At 38.9% G+C, this 23,210-nt stretch overlaps 2 protein-coding genes and 1 long non-coding RNA gene across 3 annotated transcripts in view; 1 reads left to right on the forward strand and 2 right to left on the reverse strand.

Annotated features, from left to right (window-relative positions):
- Positions 1 to 1,202: 1,202 nt before the first annotated feature.
- On the reverse strand, positions 1,203 to 9,491 carry LOC101478831 (double-strand-break repair protein rad21 homolog A). The gene is made up of 14 exons (XM_004568075.4): positions 9,335 to 9,491; positions 7,806 to 7,997; positions 7,509 to 7,638; positions 7,235 to 7,334; positions 6,636 to 6,742; positions 6,242 to 6,439; positions 5,979 to 6,104; positions 5,757 to 5,882; positions 4,374 to 4,597; positions 3,644 to 3,797; positions 3,351 to 3,496; positions 2,773 to 2,949; positions 2,496 to 2,579; positions 1,203 to 2,189 (listed from the first exon to the last, which is right to left on the reverse strand). Exons 2-14 carry the CDS (start codon positions 7,947 to 7,949, stop codon positions 1,998 to 2,000), a joined length of 1,908 nt encoding a protein of 635 aa, XP_004568132.1. The 5' UTR covers positions 7,950 to 7,997; positions 9,335 to 9,491; the 3' UTR covers positions 1,203 to 1,997.
- A 2,797-nt stretch (positions 9,492 to 12,288) lies between these two features.
- LOC101479111 (exostosin-1b) overlaps positions 12,289 to 23,210 on the reverse strand; it is a 45,869-nt gene continuing 34,947 nt past the window's right edge. Inside the window, exons 4-11 of the mRNA XM_004568076.5 lie at positions 21,562 to 21,681; positions 18,996 to 19,128; positions 18,455 to 18,573; positions 17,524 to 17,619; positions 16,225 to 16,314; positions 15,866 to 16,026; positions 15,601 to 15,772; positions 12,289 to 15,319 (exon numbers count right to left, since the gene is read on the reverse strand). Of these exons, the coding sequence (XP_004568133.2) occupies positions 15,134 to 15,319; positions 15,601 to 15,772; positions 15,866 to 16,026; positions 16,225 to 16,314; positions 17,524 to 17,619; positions 18,455 to 18,573; positions 18,996 to 19,128; positions 21,562 to 21,681 (1,077 nt within the window). The 3' untranslated portion in view covers positions 12,289 to 15,133. The remainder of the gene's footprint in view (positions 15,320 to 15,600; positions 15,773 to 15,865; positions 16,027 to 16,224; positions 16,315 to 17,523; positions 17,620 to 18,454; positions 18,574 to 18,995; positions 19,129 to 21,561; positions 21,682 to 23,210) is intronic.
- On the forward strand, positions 15,235 to 15,608 carry LOC143421046 (uncharacterized). The gene is made up of 2 exons (XR_013100773.1): positions 15,235 to 15,360; positions 15,486 to 15,608. It is a non-coding gene; the product is annotated as an uncharacterized LOC143421046 (long non-coding RNA).

The following is a 23,210-nucleotide window of genomic DNA, read 5'->3' on the forward strand; positions in this document are numbered from 1 at the left end:
TTTTCTACAAGTGCCCTAACATGATATATGCTGACAACCGCCGCTACAAAATAAAATGAAGGAGCAATCCCCATACAGTTGTGGTCAGAAGTTCACATGCACTCATGATGTGCATGATCTACATGGTGCTTTGGGGCTTTTAACGCTGTCTTTGAACTGTTCTTTTTCTTTGATTGTACAGTCTACTAATGACTTTAAAGAAAAAAACCCCACATAGGCATAAACTCAGGGTCACAAACACACACACGTGTGTGTATATATATATATATATATATATATATATATATATATATAGAGAGAGAGAGAGAGAGAGAGAGAGAGAGAGAGTTAGTTTAGAATGTTTTAGGGCGTTCAGGAACACCCATGAACCATCAAAGCTTAAGCCCGCCATGAAATGGAAACTATCCAGTTTTACATCACCACGAAGTAAGAGGTTGTCAACTAAGAATCAAGTCCCTGCTCTAAAATCGGTGGAGAAGTAAAGGTGAGGTTTTCAATCCTAAAAACACTCTACCAGCTATCAAGCATGGTGGTGGTAGCAACATGATATGGAGCTATTTTGCTAGCACTGTTATATTGCATTGCACAAAGCAGATGTAATAGTGAATAAAGAGGACTAGTCAACAGCTAAATGGTTAGTAGCCATTTCAATAGGACAATCCCCAAAACACACCAAATCTGATTAAAAGATACAGCAATCTAACATTAAGGTTCTAGAAAGGCCTCCCCAAAGCCATTCCTGAGTTCAAATAAACTCTACCAATCCTGCAAGGAGGACTGGTCAAATATCCTTCCAAAATTATGCCAGAAGGTTGTTCAAAAGGTAGAGCTTGCTAACAGCTAGCTAACACACACACACGCTTGTGCATACAAGTTTGACACAGTGTACATTCAAGATAACCCCAAATACATTAAAACTTTTGAACCATTTTTTTAAGTCATTAAAGATGTTTACTATACAATTGTTCCAACCTTTTAATGATTTTCCTTACCAAGTATAAAACTATTAAAGGCCCTACATTTCCATGACATCTATGCCCACAATGTCATCTATGCTCACAACTGTAACATTTAGTATTTTTGATCCCAGTCTCTGGTTTTTGCATTTCAGTGCTTTCTTTACATGGTCAAGCAACAAGAAAAAACTGAAAGCAGAAATGAGCCTTTGAATTTAAGGTGAATCAATACTCTCCTGTTAGTAATCAAAGTACTTAAAACACTTTATTTCAAATCTTTACAGATGTATCACAACTAGAAGTTACCCAAAGACTAAAAAGGTGGGATAATGAACTTAACTGTAACAAGGACATTACCTAGTTATATAATGCAAAGAGGTGAATAAGCATAAACTTAAAAAGGTACAAAAAAGAAATTTACATGAAACTTAATCGACAAACTTCCTGAATTATACATCTGATACGTGATATTTAATGCCAGGTAAGATTGACCAATTTTTTTTAAAAAACAGATTAAACATTTTGTTTTTCAAAGAACAAGTGCAACAAGGAGAGGATGGGAAAGGTTACACTTCTGAGCAATAAAACAGTACCTTTGCAGAACATGGACAGTCATTACAGGATGTTTTATTGAAAAGTACACTGGGGGGCTTTATCTAAAATCTGCAATATTTCAGTTGAAACAGGGGCAATGATACAAAACTCAAGGAATAAGCAGACAATAGAAATTTAACTTAAAAGTTTACAAATTGGTGACTGAAAAATGTTGCTTTATAAATATTCTGTTAAACATTCTTCCTCGCTCCATTTGAACCAAGAATACTGCATGATTCAATCTGTAGTACAGTAAAATCTGTTATTTTAAAAAGTTTCCAACGCATTCGCGCCTAATCCCTCCCCCCTTTCCCCAGGGAAGAAGTAGGAGAAGGAAAAAAAAGAAGAGGGGGGGGGGCATCAGGAAAACACAAAATAAAAAGGAAAATAGTTGAGAATCAAAAATGTATGCCTGTTGCAAGCAGTGTTTGTTGGTTCTTCCAATGTCTAAATAAGGTGGAATTTTGGTCCAGCTGTGGCGATGATGTCGCTGTAGGGCTCAGACTGGGTCACTTCGATGGCTTGCTGCTTCTTCAAGACGAGGAAACTGTAAAACTTGGCGGCTGCCTGCTTCCTGTTGTTGTTCCGGCACAAGTCCAGCAGACTAACAGACTGTGCACCAGTCTTAGCCATAACGCGCTATGAGACAAAAGCATTAAATAGATGTATGATCAAACATAACACAACTTTGAGATGATTCTCACTGTTGAGGTCAATTTGTGAGGAAAAGTTCTTAAAAGACTACCATGTTTCAAATTTAAATCCATACCATGGATTAAATCCATCCAAACCATGTTGCAAGTAAAGTACAAAGGTTAGTTGTTGTTTTTTTTTTTTAAAGCACTCTGTGAACTGCCCAAAGCCTTTTCATTATTACTTGCTAACAGGCTTAGTTATTTAAATTCCATTTTCAGAAATGTGTAAGCACCATAACAGCTTTCTTACCTGGAGACCATGCAGCATCTGTTGGGTTCTCTTGTTCCATCTCTTCTCTTCCTGATCTTGATCTCCACCCTGCCCTTCCTCTTCCTAAAGTACAAAAAAACAAACAAAAACAAAACAAAACAATGATTAGCATCAACTGGTCCAGACATGTATAGCCACACAGACAGAAAAACTACTTCTCTTGATTGGGAACTTTGGACAAATTGGCAACACTGTCAACTACAAATTCTCCAGTTTTGCATGTAAATAAATAAAAGAATAGGCTATTTCCACTCACCTCTTCATCGCTTTCATCCTTCTTGTCTTTTTCCTTCTCCCCAAGAAGGTTGAGTTCAGGGACAAGGTCTGTGAGGTTGAGACTACTCTCCTCTGGGGGCAATTCCACCTGAGGCATGTCTAACCTCTGAGGCACGACTGAGCGGTCAGCCAACTGCTGCGGCTCCAAGGGAACCATCTAAAAAAGGAAAGAAAGCAGAAAACATCAAAATCAGGACCGAGTTAATACAAAATGCAGTAACCTGAAATGTTTTATTTCTACAACTGGACCCATTTTGATGTTTCAACAGATTCAAAACAACTTCATCTGTTGGAACCTTTCTATTAAATAACATTTAACACGAATGTGACCCTAACCAGGTGAAATCTTTAAGCCTGGTCTAGGAAAACACTGTTTAAGAACTGAAAATCTAACAAGAATCAGCTGTCCATTATATACATTTTAGATACAAACAACAGCACATTGTTATACGCAATGCAAAGGTAAACTAGACATCTGTAATTTTGCTGATTTTACAGCATAAATAATTTTTATTTATTTATTTAAAAAAAAAAAAAAAAAAGGAAATAGATATTCACAGGAAGGGTGCCGTCTTTGTCAAGAGCCTTGCGTTTGACTGCACGTGGGGTGGAGGGAGGGGGCATGACAGTTTCATCCAAGGCCGTTCTGCTGCCCTCCATTGCAGAGGCTGCCAGTATGCTGGGCTCCTCCATGATAGGCTGGTCTGAGGGACACAAAGAAAGAGATTAATTGAAAGTAATAACAACTGTCGAGGTGAACACCACCTTATTTGATGAAATATGGTCTCCCTTCTGAGGCTTTAACACAACTAATGACATGATCTCCTCTCGTCATTTCCAGCAGGACTTACCAGTAACATCTCTGTGCTGAGTTAAGACCTCGTCTCTAGGCACCTCTGGGTTCTCCAGTTCTTTGAGGAACTCATCCAGACTGTCTGCTTCGCCTCCCTTCCTCCTCTTCCTCAGCTCATCTGGCACCAGAGGTGTCAGGCAACGTGTGAACATCTGATATCAGATATGTAAAAGTTAAAAAAAAAAAAAAAAAAAACAACTTGTGAGAGGGGCGGGTGTTACTTTTTTTTTTTTTTTTTTTTTTTTTACACATTTAAAAACCACTATATGACAAGTTAGTATTAAAACAAAAATGCAGAACTGTTGGGGAGGACTCATGTGAGACAAAAGGAAATTGTCCTAAATTATGCATCGACACATTTTCTATTTAGTATTCAGAAGCAGTAACGTCAGTGTTAAAGGACAGGGAAAGAGGCAAAAACAATCACTTCCTCCACCTCCTGCTCCTTCAATGCTCTCATTGTAAATCCCACAATCTGAACAGAATGCCAATGAAAAAATACTATGTTATAAATCTACTCCATCTCCTCTCCCTTTCCATTACACAGCAACTGAGGCTGACCTACTTGGAGAATTGGACTGCTGTTGTGAAAGCGGTGATAAGCACGCCAAAGTGCTAATATTCCTTAGCAGTGATTTCAGACAGGCAGCTGAAAGTCTGTGTTAGTTCTCAATGTGTGTGCGCATTTACCCACAAATACATGAATATTTATCACAAGCATTTGTTACCTTGAGCAGCCTGGAATTCCAGAGGGGCTGAGCAGGCAGAGAGAAGAGCTTCTCCACTCCTCCAGTTTCCTTCCACATCATAAGCTTCTTAGTGGGAGGGGCAAGGTCCAGGGTGGTGACAATATCTGAGTAGTCAGACAGTTGGGCTCTGATGGTCTTGCTGTCCAACTCCTTCACGCTGTCCACAATCAGTTTCCTTTTACGCTTGGCCTTGGTCTCTTTAACTGAAAAGAAACAAGAAAAAAAAAAAGTTCACAATGGTTATTTCACCATAACTACCCTACAACTAAAATTACAATTTTAACCTCCTAGGACCTGGCGTCCACATATGTGGACATCACATTTTGGGTTATTTAGACCAAAATACTCAATTTTGCTCTACAAGCACCTGATATCCACTTACGAGGACATTATACTGCTGCTGTTCTATCAAAATTTTAAACGAATATCCTCATATGTGGCTCTCATTTTTCTTAGAAACAAAAATTAAGTTAAAAAAAAAAATTAAAAAAAAAATCTGGTAATTCTTTGTTTTTACATTCATCGAGTCCCAATATGCCCAAATATCAAAGAGAAATTAAAAATGCATGCGATGGAAGAGTTCGGGTCTTAGGAGATTAAATTATTACGATAAGTGCTTAATGATGTTAAAGCTGTGTCTACAGAGAAGTTAGTAGTTTTTTCCCTATGTTACACCAAGCAAACATGGTTCTGTTGTAATCACTCCAGCTGTATACACAAATGGCACATTTAATTCATTTGTACTATATGCCCGTAAATACAGCCTGCACTGTATTTTCATGCTTCCACTCTATATAGCCCATTATTACCCAGAGAGTAAGAATGTATTACACTAAGCATGTTTATTGGAAGTGAGGACATTATCTTCCTATCAAACCTGTGTACACCTGCAACTATGTGGCTTATCCTGCAAAATATAGACAAGTAAAACTAAAAGTTAATTGCTCTGAGCAAATTATATATCAATATTACAGAAATTTAAGCCTTTCTTCAGTCCTATTAATTTGCAGCACTGCCTTCAAATTTCTCAGTACAACTAGAGACATTAAATAGAAAAGCTATCACAGCACTAAAGAAAAAGTGTAATGTTATTAACTTTATCTGTAGTTGGTTTTAATTTTGTGGCTACTTGGTGCTTATTGCCATAAACTAATCACTTTTAAGCATTTAAAATTGCAGAGCGAGTGTGTTTATGCAGCATTGACTATAGAGGCCCCCCTTTTTTTTTTTTATGGACCGCAATTAAAAAAAAAAGAAGAGTAAAACTGCAATGCTACAAAAGAATAATAAATAAAGAATTCAATTCAATTTTTTCTCCTCTTTAATGCAGCCTTTCATCTCAACAAAAGAGCGGGGACTTACCAGTGATATCAATGGGCTCCAGGGCAAAGGCCTCCTCCTCATTGTGAACCAGAGTGGTCTGTTCTGTCTGGTCAGCCATGGCAGGCAGGGGCTCTGGTGGACCTGAGTCTGGGCTGTCTGGGCCCGCTGGACACACGCATCAAAAGAGGCAATATGGTCACTTATAACAGCACACAACTGAGGAGTTTTATCACCATAGTTTCTACAATTTTGTTTACTTACGTGACTGGAGGTTGTCAAAGTCATCCTCATCATCACCATGATCTGGAGGCATCATGACACTTTCTGTAATAGCTGGAGGATCGTCAAAGATACCGCCGCCGTCTTCAGAGCTCAGCAGTTTGTCAACTAAGAAATAATACATTTAGCTTTATCATGTTATCATATCTCACAGAACAAGAATTGTTTGCCAAGTATGAGAATGATGTGGCAGTGATGATGATGCGGTCACCAGATCCCAATGTGTAAACAAATATGCTTCTCACCCAGCATCCCCCCATCACTGTTGCCCATGGAGCCGTCCCCAAAGTCATCATACTCCATGTGGTTGGATTTGTCAGGAAGATTAGCTGGACCAGGTTCAGCCTCAAGCAACAGGTTAGAAGCCGTCGCACCATGTATTATATCCTCCTCAAATGTGCTGGCATCACGCATCATCTCTCGGTCGTCCATGCCAAAGTCAGCTGAGGAGTACAGCAGATATTATTATAAAATATACACCACATTTCTCATTACACAGAAATGAATTAAACATTTCAAACCCCAATGGATAACAAAGACATAATTAGTAAATCTAAATTTGCCAAGTGTGGTGACCATTACCATGGTTGGGTTGTGCGATGTGTGTGTGTACACATGAGGACATAAATAATGACCTACCAAAGTCATTGTCTTGCAAGAGGCTCAGGTTGCCAACATCTTCCCTCATGGTGATCTCCTCTACTCTGCTCTGGTTCAGGGTGAACTGCTGAGCAACATCTATGTCACTATTTGAAGGAGAAAGCAAACAAAGGTATTAGAGATGAGTCAAACAGTTGCCTATGACGTTATTATAAAGCCTCCATGTCAGCCCATCACTGAAACTCAATATACTTGTTGTTAATTGCAGTATTTATTTATTCATTTATTTACAATACAACTTGCAGAACTACATTTTTCTATGTAGTATACAGACTTCCATTAGCTACAATAGCCCATGTTGGTCTTTGTCACCACTGTTTGAATCACCAAATAGCTGCTCTTATTTACAAAGTTTTCATCTTTCTGTTATTGAACAATCTGTGTAATGATGGCAATTGTGCAATGAGATGGGCTTCACTGACAATAAAAATGGTTGATGAAAGCAAAAATTGGGGGCATGCGTTGCTGTCATACTTAACACCAAGGACTGAAAACACAGACCTTACACTGCATCCTATAATTGACAAAAGTATTTGGTAGAAATTACAAAATAAGAGTCGTTTACATAGTTGACTTACTCCAGATCTGGAAGTGGCTGGTCAAAATCATGGAATTCTTCAGGTAAGGTGATAGCATTGTACGCTGCCTCTCTGTTTTCCTCAGGTAGATCCACTACACCTGAACACAGACAAGCAGCAACGTAGTTTTAAACACACAACTTTGTATGTGGTTCTTATTTATGAGGTGTAGCACAATGGATCAAAGTCAGTACCACAGCAATGGGCTGGAAAATGTTTTTATTTATTTGGGGAAAACGGATCAAAACTTCAACAAACAGAAAAAAGACCTTACCTGGTCTAAAAGCCATTTTGATCTTGATGAAAGCTTCATTACAGTCAGCAAGCAGATACTTGGCCTTCCTGTGGTAAATTCTCACCACCCCAAGGAGCAAGTGGCCTGATGTACGCAATGCCATCTTCACCTAAAAAAACAAAAGTGCCCAAAATGCTCAAAGAAAATAAATTTTTACAGGGTTATTTGTCCTGTTTTAGTATTTCACCAGCTCAAGATCAAAACAAGCATAGAAAGTGGACTGAAAAGTCTACAGTAGAACCACCAGAATACCTGAGACTATTTTTGTTGTGTTACCTTGGGTGAGATGATGCTCTCCACACTGCTCTCGAGGTTGCATTCAAACACATGGGCCTTGGTCAGCTTTTTGTCCCAATGGGCCGCCAGCCAGATCTTGGCCAGCGGCCCACGTTTGCTGAGGACAAAGTGGGCGTAGAACATTGCCCTGCTTCTCCTGGGTCACACGCTCACCCCTGTGGTATAATTTACCTGTAAACATAATAAAGTAGTAAAAAAAAAAAAAAAAAGTCAAGACAAAAGCATTACCATCCCTTAGGATTTGTGGAAAAACAATGCATCTTTTGCCCTACTTCAACAATACAATCCTCAACACTTTTGACTGTTCTTAATGTGGGATTAAGAGTCAAATCTACTTTTTGAAAAAGTCGAAGAAAACACCACTGGATAGTTGCACACGATTATTACTTAGTAATACGCTGCAACTATCATTTGGTCAGAAATATGCTGAATATTTAAGCCAAAATAAAACCTATTGCTTAATTACATATAACCTTGATGTTCCAACAAAACAAGCCATTACAAATAAAACGGATGGACACTCATGCAGATTGTGGAATAGAGATCCAAAATTTAACCAGGCCACCAAGCCGGAGTTGGGCAACAAGTCGCATGAGTCGTTAAGACACTACCCCATATTTTAAATAATAATGCCATCAGAATGCTTCTATTTAATAAACAGCGGTCTATTGTATCTCAAATTAACATTTTGAGACAACTTCGAAAGCCGCCGCTCATATTAAGCAGGGGGCTTGCTAGCTGGATTTACCGAGGCTACTTTATACTTCATCCAATTGAGCTCCCTCGAAACACTTCGTATACTTTTTTTCTTACAAATAAATTAAAGTTATGAAACTTTAATTGTTACTTACTGCTGGTAAGATACTAACTACACATAGAAAGTGAGATTCGAACGTTATCAAAACATGCGCCGTGACTTCATTCAAGTTCCGCCTATTTCCCACTCTCCGAGGCAAACACTGTAAATGCACATGTCTATCTGTGGAAAGTCGCACTTTGGCGGCGCTTAACTTCAATAATACGACAACGTTTTACATTTCCAAAATGCAATAATTAACTAGAAAAGCCCCACGCGTCTTTGAACACGCACTTCAGACAGTTTAACACGTTAAAAGCGCCAAAGAGTGGTCTGCGCCAGCAAATAGCCGGCGCCATCAAGTGGGATGAACTAAATTAGCCAGCAGCTAACTACAAAAGAAGCAGTGAGCAGCTTCGCGGTGAAGCAGAAAATGTGGATCAAACTGAATTAACTTAATTTGAGCAAAACCACAAATTTTATAAAATGGCAAGAACACAAACGAAGCACGTGAGGGGGGGGAAGTGAAGCGCACAGGAACAAGGCGCCCATACTTTTTCCCTCTACACTAGCACAATACTATCGCTAACTGCTGGCTAACGGCTTCTTTTACACTGAAGGCCGCAGTGAATAAACTCACACATGCATGCTTACTTCCTATTGTAAAATACACAAAACTGCGCCCAAATATTTCCGCTGCAAACACACTTACCGACAGTATCCCCTCTTGAGCGAAACCCCAATGATTAAGTTATTTCTCCCAGCAAATTCTTCCCTGTTGTACTCATTAAAACAGCCAAGATGGCGCCAGTCGCCTTCCTCCCGCTCACCGCTGTCCTTTTAAAATCGACAGGATGTTTACAGTCAAAAATGGCGAAGGAGGAGTCTGCTAAGAAGGGTGATACTAACAGACAGCCTGCTGTGAACGGCAGCGGAGGATAGGAGGCGCTGTTGCACAGAGATCGCCAAGGTAATTTTAAATTCTGAAATATATATCGCGTATGTATTATTAAAATTTCAACAACAACAACAACAACCACAATAATACATATTAATAATCTTTTTTAGGACTTGCTAAGGCGACTGAGCTAATCAAGGTTATGTTAAAGACTATGTAAAGAGCAAAAAATGATCGGTTGTATTCACGTGGGATGGTAACACTCAAACAATGTCAATCCTTCTAACAGTATCCTTAGTGGGCAGTGAAGTGGTCATCCATGCAGTCCATAAACCATTTTAGACACAGAGATGAGGAACATGGCTAACAGACTGACTCATCTACAATCAAATTACAAAATGCACTAAGAGGATTTGTCTCATAGGCTACAGCATCTGTTGCATTACAACTGCTGCCAGCTGAGCATGTTTGTAATTTAGCAGCAGCAGCAAAGCTCTGTATCACTATATGAGGGAGATATCAGAGGAATTACTCTGTTAAATTCGTTGTTAAAGAACTGATTCATAACAATATTATTAGTCATCTTCAGTGAACATCAAATCCTAACAAGACAGTATGAAGTCACAAGGTCTGTTTATGCACCACAATCACATAATGCCGCCACATTCCTCGTGCATTCAGTCAATGTGATCTAGGCCAGATTACATTGGGGCAAAAATACATAAAAAGTGAATATATTTCAAAACTGGATGGAGGTGTTTGAATGGATTACATCACTAATTTATGGGGACATCGTATGAAGTTTTAGAAAATGGTCTATGACCCATTTTAACACACTTTACTCCAGAGCCGCGTCTGGATCGCAACACAGTTTTGAGCTTCCATCTGTTAAACAAGATAATATTATCTAGATGATTGCTGTCTGCAGCTATGATGTGACGGATACGCCTTAATAGCTTTAGAGAAAGCAGCCACTTCTCTGTTGATGCTTTCCTGCTTTAGATGAGCTCCTACGTTTGATGTACAAGGTTTGAGTCAAAGCCTGAATGCATCTGATTATCTACATCTAAAAAACAGAAGTATATTATTATCTGCAAAGCTCTATTTAAGTTGAAAAAACCCCACTTAGGCTGTACTGCATTCTTATATGCAGAGATATGCAGAGACTTGCAGAAAAGGATGAAGCCTAAAAACAGCTGGAGATTTTTATCTAGGCAAATACTTAGGACTTGTATTCCTTTAATCCTGTGAAATTAATTGATTCTGGTTATTAGAGCAATAATGTCCCTAATCTAAATGTATTCAATTAAGTCACCACAGGGAGCACCATCAACTCTTCTGCAACGTAACTGCCTGTTAGAAGTCCTGTATGGCATTCAGATGAGCTGCAGATGTACTCTTCAAACTCTAAATGACTTATTCCTCATGTGCTTAGTTTTCTTTAAATATATGCATTTGCATAGACTAGATATCATCTACTTTTTTTTATTTTTTTATTATGGATAAAGACAGTTAAGTGTTTTATACCACTTGCAATAGAAGTGTAACAGAAAAGCAAATGTGCTCCCTCAATATAGTTCAAAATGCACAATGACTCTCAGGATTTTATCCCAAAAGGCAGCATGGAAGAAACATGAAATCCTTTATAATGAATTGTTTTTAGTTGCAGTGTTTGAAGTAAAGTAAGGCAAACAGACACCATGACTATATAAATTCCCATATCCCAAGAGATCTATATTGGCACTACAGAAAATAATATGTCTTATGACTTCAAATGCAGCAGAGATAGAGAGAGAAAAAAAGAAGCCCTTTCTTCTCTTTCTGAAGCTTGAGTGTGTCCTCAATCATTTCTCTTAGCATGGCATAATGTTATCTGATAGGGAGTGACATTTCTCAGATTTGGCCCTGAGTCACAGTGCTTAATCCGACAGCAGGGAATTGTCCTGCCTGCCAAAACTGAGACCCATCACCACAGCAGATACACATCTCATCACCAGGATTAAGGAAAGTTGAACTGATTTGCAGAACATTAAAAAAAAATAAAAATAAAAAAAAATACAAGAATACTTTTGGCATTGGATAGCATCCCCAAGGCGCTGTGGAAAAACTCCAGCGGTATCATCTCTGTAGTTTCCCACTTCAGTTTATCTAAAACTACACATTTTCAGCGACGCATCTAAATCATTTCTTTCTGAATTGGACCACACCGTGGATGTGGACCTGGTGTGAGTGTCCAAATGGTGTTCTTTTTGGTGTGACATGATAATTCATCCTGACTGGGCATTAGTCCAGCTTTTTCCAACTGCAGATCTTTTTTTGCTTTGAGTTTTGCCCAGTTGAGTTTGTGTGTGTGTGCATGCGTGCGTGCGAGTGTATTGGAGGGAAGCAATCTTTCCTGTAGCTGTTGCTCCAGCTGAGTTGGCAGCTCTCATGCACCATGGGATCATCCTGGATAGATGCTGTTATTTATGCAGCGTGTCTAAACCAATCATCCTGACACAGATTTATGTAAACACTGCAGTTTCTTGGCATAGGATGAAATTCACACAAGCACAAGAAGGAAGCTGGAAGCATTATTCAGTTTGGCTCTTCTTTAGTGTGCACAGTACACAAAATATGTTTTGGGAGCCTAAAAATGGGTTGTGGGCAGGTCAAACAGGAAAAGGGAACAGAGCAAAAAAAGGGTATCCGGATCGCAGCCAAACAAAATTCCAACTTTAGTTTCAAAGTAACGAAAATTAAAACCAAAAACCACACAAAGAAAACCGTAAACTTATATCAAACATTTTATTAGATTTTTTTTTCTCGCCCCTGATTTGTTTTTATAAAATTCATTTTACAAAATTCAGAATTTTCCACTATCTTTCCAGCTTAATCTCTATAAAATTAGGTCTGCAGTTACAGAAGAGAGTGAAGGAAGCAGGCAGAGATTCATTCAGGTCACAATCCTGTCAGATGAATACCGCGTGTGAAAATTTACAGTATGTGTATTACATGTACTACTACCGCTATGACAACTGGGAAGGAGGAGGATTTTCGGAGGAATTCGCAAGTACAGTAATACAAGGCAGTATGCGTGTCAGGATGAGTTCAAGAAGACATTGAAAAATTATGCTATTACAGAAAAGGCAGGAATGTTTGTATCAGATGTGTGGTTATAGCATTCCAGTGTTGAACAATATCATTTAGGCGGCCACTATGAGTTACTGGATTTTGATAAAGGAAAAAAACACTACGAAGCAAAAGGCAGATGAGGAAAACTTTAAACTCGTGACAGTATTTCTTCTGAAGGCACATCAATATGTAACCTCTCGCCCTCTCAGATATTAACACAAGGGCACAGAAAAGAAAAAGATAGAGAAAATGTCACCTTATATATATTGCACCGAGTTTATTTCAGAAATGCAATTCTGTTTTTTGTTTTTTAAATTTACTGTCAAGCTGATAGCACATTCTCTGAAGTGAAAAATACCATGCAGCACCCTCATCTTTGGACTTCCCCTTCCTTTTTCTCCCCATATAGACAGAAAAAACACACCTGCTGGACCAAATAAATATGAGAAGGCGAATGGAGTTCTTCATATGAGAAAGGGAAATGGAAAAAAACGAATGCTTGTATTGGCACATACAAAGGGCCGAGGAGCTTATCAAACTAATCATATGCTTGATCTTCTTTAAAAAAAAAAAAAAAAAAACTAACAGAAACAAACAAAACAAATTATTAAAGGATGTACAGGGGTTAAGGGGTTAGAGTTCTAAAGAATTGCATTACATTTTGCCTGGATGATGCAGTGATTCAAAAACACATGCCCCATTCTAAAAATCATCACGTGACAACGTTTTAGATAAAATGATATGACATGACATATAAACCAAAAAACAAATGCTGCTAATGGGATCCAACAATCAGAAATTGTTTAATAAAGAAGCAGAAAATCCCGATTTCTTCTTGGCAGTCAGCATATATTACTGCAGAAAATTAGATATGCCTCTCAGATTTAGAAGACTAATATATGTAGCAGAGGCCGGGAGATAATTTACCAGACTGACATACTGAATTGTGGAAAATACTTTCCAGTGTCTTTGTTTTGAATTACACTTGTTAAATGCGGGGTACGCACAGTGTCATAATGCCAATCTGAGGGCAAGTTTAAATCTGTAATTATCAGTGAGGTTTTTGATTGTGTGTATTCTTTAAAAGGAACATTGAGAATAATCCCTTACTACAGGATCTCCAGGACATTCCCCAAGCTGAACATTTCTACCCAGTTAGAAATAATGCAAATGCTCGGTGCAAATGTTTGTCAGCCGCGTCCTATTTATTTATTCTAAGTGAGGAAAAGTGGTAGTCTCTTCAGTATCATTTTTAAATTAGATAAAGGGTTTAAATGATTTATGAGGATTTAGGCATATATATAAATCTTGCCAAAAAGTTTTTCTTTCTTGCCTTTTCACAGTGGTGTGTGTTTCAATTAGTTGGCTCAGTTTGCTAAGCCTGTTCTAACAAAGGCAAAGCTGTATTGTTCTAGCCAAAACACATGTACAAGTATCCTAGCTTGTTATTTAAGAAGACTTTTTTCTAAAAAGCTCTCAGGGAAGTACAGTCTTGGATTCAATGAGAGATTTCTATCCCTGCATTTGCAAATCTAGTTGTGTAAGTTGGCTTTAACACCATTATAATTATACCATGAGAATGTAATCAGAATAGCACATGACAAGACTCAGATTTTTTCTTTTTTTGCTCATATGAATGAAAGCATGAATGAAAGAGCTACAACAAAATATATAAAAGCTGACTAGGAAGATTTTACTCCACGTTCCATGATTTCATTTACACAGAAAATAACAAATGACGGGGGAAACCAACAAAATAAGATAAAACTGACAGCAGCAAGATCAAAGTGCTCATTCTGCACCATGTCTTTTTCGGAGATTCCCAGATCCCAACGGCATCAGATAAAACTGTGAGGCACTGTGAATATCAGATCAACGACCGCAACTCAATTCTGTGGTCGCGGCTTTGTTTCCTCTCTTAACCCACTCTAAACTATTGGTTTTAAGACAATACAGAAAGAGTAGTGCTGGCCGTTCATCCACTGTATAAAAAAATAGCTAAACACAATCCAAAATAGTGTTATCCTCTTCATAATTATCAGTAATATTCTATCAGCAAAAACTTGCAGAATCCTGTGCATAGTGTACAGACCAGACCTGTCTCTTTCAGCGGGGTTGAAAGTGGTTTGCCACTGACGGGATACTGAAGCAGCAAGCTGTGAATTCAGACTCCAAGACCGCTTTGCTTCAAGGTCGAGAACCTTTAGCTCCTCAGGTGAGCTTCAGCAGGTGGTAGTCAGTGTAAATAGTGGGACTCTTGTGGTCAGGTCTCTCCAGTACACATTACAGTAGGTCAGAAAGGAGACACGGAGGAAGTACCAAGAACAAAAAAAAAGACACAGCCGCATCTGTTCCAGTTTCTTTTTCCCCAGTTCCAAACCCCATTTGCTTCTCTACTGATCCATCCATGCAACTCTGAAAAGGCTGTGCGCATCTCTGTATGGTCGCCCCCCTCACTCTTTCTTTGTAGTGTCCAGAGAACGGGGGGGCTCAGGAAGGTTATAGCCTCTCTATGTCCCTGTACTTTTTCCGCAGTATGGACACCTGGTCTTTGAACAGGACTGGGTCCAGCCTCATTTGAGAATGGATCAGGGGCATGGTGCCAAACCAGTTGGCAAACTTGTTCATGCAGGTCTGACGCTGGGCAAAATGGTCCGGGTCAGCCCAACGAGATGCTCGGGAGCTCTGTGGATTGAAGGTGCGAGAGACACAGACAGTGGCAGAGGGTAAGAGATCAACAAAATAAATGATTCATCACCAATGACAGTGACCTTTCTGAGGCAATATTGCAAGAATACAAATTTAAATTCAGGTTTACAAATGACGACTGTTTTGTTTTGTTCCTTGACAGGAGGGATTTAGTGGAACTAAAGGCTATCAGAGCATAAAACACTTAACTGTGGATGATAATAAACAAATCCACAAAACCATCAACACAATTTAAGAAAAAAAAATAAATGCCCCACCTGTCCCATCATGGTTTCCTTGTATTGTTTCTTCTGGGTGACCTTGATAGGTGGCAGTTTAGTCACCAACGACACCAAAAAATTCATGAGAATGTCCTCACAGTTGGACATCTGGTCAACCATGATCTTCAGACTGGCTGGAAGGTAGGTGGTGTACAAGTCGTGGTAGTATCTAAACAGGAAGTTTGACAGAGTGACTGATTATAATAAAAGGAGAAACTGTGTAAGCTCTGGACTAAATGGAATCGGAGATGAGTGACAGTACTTGTGATAGATAGCAGCCCCGGTCAGCACCATGGAGTAGTCATTGGTCCATTTAGATGTGTAACCCCACCGCTCTTTGTTGCTGTCCCAGAAGTGGCTACGGGCCGGGTAACCAACAATGCGGTCTGGGAAACTCTGCCACACTGTGAAGGCAAAGTCAACCTGGATCGAGATCACAGAGAAACAAAGTGAGACGGGCAGAAAACACAGCACATGAGGACAGGAGAACAGATGATTCCAGAGAAGTGTACCAACAGCATAGAGAGAGAGATGATAAATAGAAAATGACTAGCTCGAACTTGGGCCACTTTTGGTCTTAAATGAAAACACAGTACAAGTGAAGTATGATGACAGTCTGACCTCTGTAGTGGAAAGCACCGTGTCCTCGTCCAGACTGAGTACAGCATCGGTGGGGATAGTGTTGTAGGGCAGAAAGCGGCTGCTTATCACCTGGTGTGATTTGGAAAACACAAGCAAATGTGACTGGGCGAGAGAAAAGAACAAACAGCTTTATTGTGCAGCTGATTACCAAATGACACTGTATGAATTGGCCTCATATGAGCACAAGTGAGGTGCATGTGCTTAACAGACGGCACCAACAGTCAGTGTCTTTCATGTCTCTTTGTGCTACAGAGCTGTTCATCTTACAGAGTCAGTGACAGTACAAACACACCGTGTTAATGAGGAGCTTAAAAACACAGATCAGGATCCATAAGTAGAAGAGTGCTTTTCCCTACAGTCTCTCATATATCTCTCTAAATATAGTTAAAAATAACTATTTTATTAAGTGATCATAAGGACTAAAAAATAAAAATGTGTCTAGACTTCTAAATGTCACTTTTAATCAAAGTGTAGAATGTGGGTTTTTAATCGCTGTCAGCAACAACCTTGTTGGCCACACTGGCATTCGACCCACGGGGCTTTAGTTGAATAAATACCTGCAAGTTTCTTATACACTACAAGTTTCATTTTGCTTGGAAACATGTTTACAGGATAAATACCGATAAACCTCCTTGAATCAAGCTCCAAGAAGTGAGAGAGAAAGACACAACGTTCCAGTGCCATGTCTGAAAAGCACTTATGCTTAAAATTTAAGTCTTTTTCATTATTTCTGAGACCTAAATGATAAATCCAACATTTTTGTATCGAATCCCCAGTAAATATAAAATAGGTTTAGATATTGAACCTATAGCTGACACACTCTAGCATCCTCCTGCATTAGGGAGGCTGTGGTCTTAGATTAGTAAGTGTTGAAAGCATAAAAGGTCATGCAGTAAACAGTAAATTAAAAAGGACCCAAAGGCTGTACTTGTTAGAAATTCACCTGTGCCGTCTGCACTGATTCCCACTAATAGAATTCACTGATGCAGCCCAGGTTGAGCTTTAGTGATTCTTCCGAGAAGAATGGGGAAAAAAGAAAATAGGTGTACTTCCGCTTAAACCAAGCACCAAGTAAAGGTATGAATGCTTATGTAACATTTCAGTGGTTAATTTTAAATTAAACACACACATAACTGCAAAAACTGTTTTTGTTTTGACATTGTTGAATACTGTGTGCAGTCCAATAAATACATTTTATTCAGTTTAAGAAGATTTGTGAAATAAAACCAAATGTGGACAACTTGCGTAATATGACACATACACGCCTAAGGTTTTTACCTTGCTTTCTCCTTCTATTACAGTAACAGGGACTGATGTGGCAGGCCAGCGGTGCTTGGCAGGAAGAGGCTTTTCACAGTTCCACAAAACTATCACCTGCACAAAGAGGGGAAAAAAGTATGGATTAAAGATAAACACCATGAAGAAGACCTCATTTTAATTTCAAAATCATCTCTTTACTAGCTTTGTAGAAGACAACAGCATCTTCATGAAACTGCATATCTATTTTCAGAACTGTCACACCACCTACACGACAGTGATGTGTCATTACTGTAAATGCTGAAACAAAATGTACTGTGAACCCAATATTCACTGAAAAAGGCGACAGGATTGAATGAACACACCGAAACCCGTGCTGCAAAACACAGCACAGACACATAGTAGTTAAAACACTGCCACCATATCTTAAACAGCTCTGTGTCTGAATTTCAACAGTATTTAAGCACAACTTTCACGTCAGCAGAACAGCTGTAGATTACATAGTTCTACTGCTAATGGCTTCTTATATTTCCTACAGTGTGCATTACCAGAGTATAAAAGGATCCGGAGAGAGTGGAGTGTTGGGGTGGATGTGTTGTGGCAGGAATGTTGCAAATGCAAATGATTTGGACAGCCTCCCTTCATCTCTCCAGCATGAATAAAATACTGCAGTTCAAAAGCAGCTTTAAACCAACAGCCGCACTTTGGTGATACGATAAACCTGAGCAATGACATAGCAGCAGACCTCCCTTTCCTACCAAAGCGGCTTTGCTTGTGTGGGTTGTCCGGAAAATGTCTTTAAATAATGCTTTGGAAACTTTCTGCATTTTAGGATGCAAAACATTTAAATTAACTGACAGAAGGAAATCACATCAGCGTCACGGAATAACCTCTGTGGATCGGGTGTGTCTGAGGATAGCTGTGTGTACGTGTGTGTTGGGTTTTTATTGACCTGGGCACAGTACTGGGATTTGGCCACAGCGACAAGTAACTTCATGACCGGCTGGGACTGGGAGACCAGTGGAGTGACCACATGAATGATCGCTGTAAACTTAGAAGGTGGCTTAATACCTAGAAGGCAAAAAAACAAAAAAAACAGGACACGGTATTTAAAAAAACAACCTTTTTCTTCTCACACATCTACTTCAAGCTGTGTGGATGCATAGCTGAACAGGTCTAATTAGGTCTGTAAAGGAAAGGAAGCCAGTTAACCAAATCCCAGTGTCAACAACAAGCCAAATATCTGGCCAATTAACACAAATTAGCACAAACACAACATGGCAAGTGTAACTGATGTGCTTCTCTGACAAATCATAAAATAATAAATATGCATTACATAACTTGTCCGTGATTTACATATTAGTTTACAAGCACTTAACACCTGTCACACACCACCTGTTTCTGTGTTGTGCCATAAATAAAATCAGTCTAACCAAGCCTGGGGTCTCTCAGTAATGTTGTTCCTATACTGCATGCATGATTGATTAACTGACCCAGCTCAGCGTAGTAGAAGGGAAAGTCTCTCAGGGAGGTGGAGTACTGAGGCAGGGTGAAAAGACCTCCAGGAAGACTGTTCCACATGAGGTTACTTCTTGAGGTGTGCAGCAGCACCCGGTCCTGAATTATCTACAAGAATAGGAGAGGGGAGTGGGGGGGTGGGGCAAGATCACATTTTTCAGTAAATTTGTAATTTGATCATAAATAAAATCACAACAGTGCTTTTCCTGAGTTATTTCAAGACAAAGAAACTTCTCACTGTTCTCACAAGGACTGAGGAAATAGAGTTGTGCGTCGAGATTGTGCATGTCCAATCCAACATGCTGCTTGGGACTGAGTGCAGGCACAGATCCTCTGGCACTTCTCAAAATTAACAGCTGAAATTACGAGTCACTTCAAATAAATAAGGATCCTGCAGAATACAAATGAGGGGCTTTTTGTCTTCATCTTGTTGTGCCTTCTAATAAACGTCCTTTCATTCTGTTATTTGAATCTCTTTTAGGGTTTTTGTCAACTAATTTTTGGCTGTGCTTTGCAATTTCTCATCTTTCAGTTTCCCAGTTATATAAATGAATTTCAGGTTTTCATCGGTATATTTTATATATGTGTAACAAATGACAGAGTTGGATTTAGACTAGAATTGACAGTGACCGATCTATTTTGAGAAATTGAGATGATATGAATCTGTGAAAACAGACATCAGTTCAAAACGCTGAAATCCGATGTTGTAAGATCCTCACACAGTAAAAGCCTTTATGCACCAGATGCATAAACATCGTGTGAATGTTTCATGCATTAAAAATATTTCTCAGACCAAACACATCATTTCGCTGGACAAATTTGCAGCACTTATTTTTTTCAAGTCAAGCTCAATTTTTTAGAATTTTTAAATCCAAATAGAGATCTGATCATTCAGTCCACTGCATTTGACATCAAGTGTGTTTGAAGCTCAAAATGTGCACTGGTACCAAATATAGAAATGGTAAAATAATATTTTACCTCACTGACATCATTAATATTGAGTAACAGCAGTTGTGACATAGCTTTAACTCAAACCATGAAATTCTCCCTGTTGTCGTGATCTTGTGAGAACTGAATGAACCCAGTTTTCCCCCTTTTATTTTTAGGAAAACATTACGATGCTTGATTTTGTTTTCCTTTTTTCTTCTTCCTTTAAAAAAAAAAACAAACTAAAATAAATAAATTTAAATAAATCGTTTAAGAACGATTTTTAAAAAAAAATCAGAATGTCATGACAGTTTTTCGCAATGGACTCTCTGTAACGAAATTAAAAGTCATGTTTAGTTATTTAGTCCAATATTACATTCTGTATGCTTGTAAGCTTTGCAAGCCCAAGCATCACCTGTTCCCACTGACATTCCCAGATGACTCCTAGACATTAAGAGGATATCCTAATAGAAATGTTATGTGTCCTCAGTAGTTATGGTGCAGCTACAGACCACAACAAACCCTGTTTATTTCTAGCAGAATACATGTGGTGATAAACGTGATTGTTCAGGTTCACTTTTACCTTGTTTATGGCAAAATATCAAGAATCCCCAGATAATGGTAGCTCGCTAAAAGAGTGCATCAGGAGTCAAAACATAGCTAATTTGGTGTTGCACTGTGGGATATGTCGGTACAGGGTTAAGATGCTGAGTGTAAACAGATCGAACATCAGCTTCTCGGGGTTGTAACTTTAGCCCGCTGACACGGAAAAGCCATCTCTGCCTTCTAATGCTCTGACTTACTTACTCTTGGTATGAAATGTCTGTAAAGTTATACGAGCATAACTATTATTGGTGTGAATTGCAGTCAGTCATAAGACTGACTGCATGTTATGGAAAACAGCTGTAACATGATCTTCTTCACCTGCCATTCAGATAGTTTTTCAGTCACTTAGAGGTCACCTTCATTTGTTGTCATAAAATAGTGTCAGGTAAATTTATAGACACAAATATTTAACCATGTAAACAGAGGATGAGTTTAAAGAAAAAAATCCTCACTTCCACAGCTTTACAATATCCTTTTTGCTTTTTTTCTCGCCTCTTTATCCTTTTTCCATTCTTTACAGCTCTCATCTTTGTCTGTTTGTAACTCTAGCCCAAGAGCAGCGTGATAGGCTGCTATTCACCGGGAAGCCTACAGATAAATGGAGTCTGACAGGAACAAACTACTGACATGATTGATAGCCAAGCCACAGCGATACGCAGCCTCAAAACATGACAGCAGTGCTTAACAATATACATCACTCCTCTTGGTTTTCAATGTGGTTTTGAGCATTTTCATTGTACTAGTGCTACTACACAGTCTGTACTGATAATACGTCACCACAAAGTCGATAAGAATAATGAAAAGAATAGAATCATTCCTAAATGATAAGACAACTAATAGATTTATAATTTAACTGTATTTTTTTACGCTTGTATTTATGCACAAATACAGAAGTGAAAAATACTAACACAGTAGTGAGGTTTTAAAATATGACAAATAATACACAGCACTTTTACGCCTGTATATAGTGACACACATGTGGAGAGTTGTATGTAGGTGTGTATGTACCTCCAGTGTGGTCAGTACTATCTTCTCCACAGAGTTGAAATAAGCCTCCCACAGGAACTGTGTCTGCTGTCTCAGAGAGAGGATCTTATCTTGGTGGATGGAGTGCACTGTTGAAGGGATCTAGGGAACAGGTAAGATATGCAAGAACATTTATTTTAATGAAGAAAGTAGAAAAGAACAGCTTAAACTGGATAATCTCAATACACAAATCAGTTCTGCTGTCATATCTGCTGTATAGTAGTTTCAGGTTAAAGGGGTTAAAACCAATAAATCAGCACTGAACAATTCATGGAGGTCATCGAAGATGTGCCCTCAAAATGCAGCAATATTCAGACACTTTGCACTTGCTAGCTGACATAAACAAAAACTGGAAAAAAGAAGCAAGGAACACCTGCATGCTACTGTTACCATCTCTTTTTAAGACATGCCAAAAACCTTCAGTGTTTAGGGGAAAAAACTAAAACTCACCTTCAATCTACATCATCGTCATCTATGAGAATTAACACCCTTAGAGTTGTATGTAAAATGTTATCATATGAACAAATAATAGATAATGTATGATGACACTTTACTAGAACCGATACTGACAATGTTCATCACAAGCACTGAAGTCTCTTGTACATTTGGCAAGTATGGGTACTACAGCTTCCTTCATCACCGTCACGTCGGAGCAAAACAGGAAGTCAAAATTGGTGAAAAAAATTAATACAAAACTGAATAACCAAATACTTTCATGATAACAGATTTGAGAAGCCAGCATTGTTACTTATCCCATTTCTAAAAAGGTACACGTTTATTAAACATCAAGTGTGATCACATGTATAAAAGCAGAAGTGTTGGCAGTTTGTGCATTTTAACACAAGGCCACTATTTTACCACGACTCAACATCCTAGGAAATTCAAAATCGCAAAATTGATGGTGACCACATTCGGCATGAGTGACAAGCTCGGTGTCAAGACCTATGGAGACATTTCAAAGCAAAGCCCCGAAACACAAGCAGCCATTGAACAGGAAGACTGTCTGACCATTGAACGAGGTCAGACAGTGCAATGTTTAGAAATTGGGGGTGGGTGGGCTACGTAGGCCTCAGTTAGCAATTTAAATGTTAAACATCATGATAGTAAAATTTGCAAAAGCCTGAACAAGCATGGCTTGTTTGGAAGGACTGCCAGAAGAAAGGTTTTTCTCTCTAAAAAGAATATTTTAGCATGACTTGCAAAGTCGCACCTGAACAAACTACAAAACTTCTGGAGCAGAAGTGGAGACAATTCACAGCACCACATTTGGAAAACAAACAAAGGAAAAAAAGAGAAACAAGAACATATCAGCACAAATGACTCATACACACTATCAAGCACAGTGGTGGAGTCGTGATGATTTTGGCTTGTTTCAAAACCATAGAACCTGGGCACCTTGCAGTCATTGAGTCGACCACAAGCTCCTCTGTGTGTCTAGAGTCAAACATGGGGCCCTCTGTCTGACAGCTAAATCTTCGCTGAAAATGAGTCATGCAACAAGACGATGACCACAAAAAACAGCAGCAACTCACAGAAAACTACAAATGTGGTTCTACATGCTACTAAATCATGTGGCGTGCTCAGTTTTTTATAGTTCTTTGACAACCTTCTTTTTCACATGAATGTATGCA

Source organism: Maylandia zebra, linkage group LG11 (genome assembly GCF_041146795.1).
Source record: "Maylandia zebra isolate NMK-2024a linkage group LG11, Mzebra_GT3a, whole genome shotgun sequence".
Classification (NCBI taxonomy): domain Eukaryota; kingdom Metazoa; phylum Chordata; class Actinopteri; order Cichliformes; family Cichlidae; genus Maylandia; species Maylandia zebra.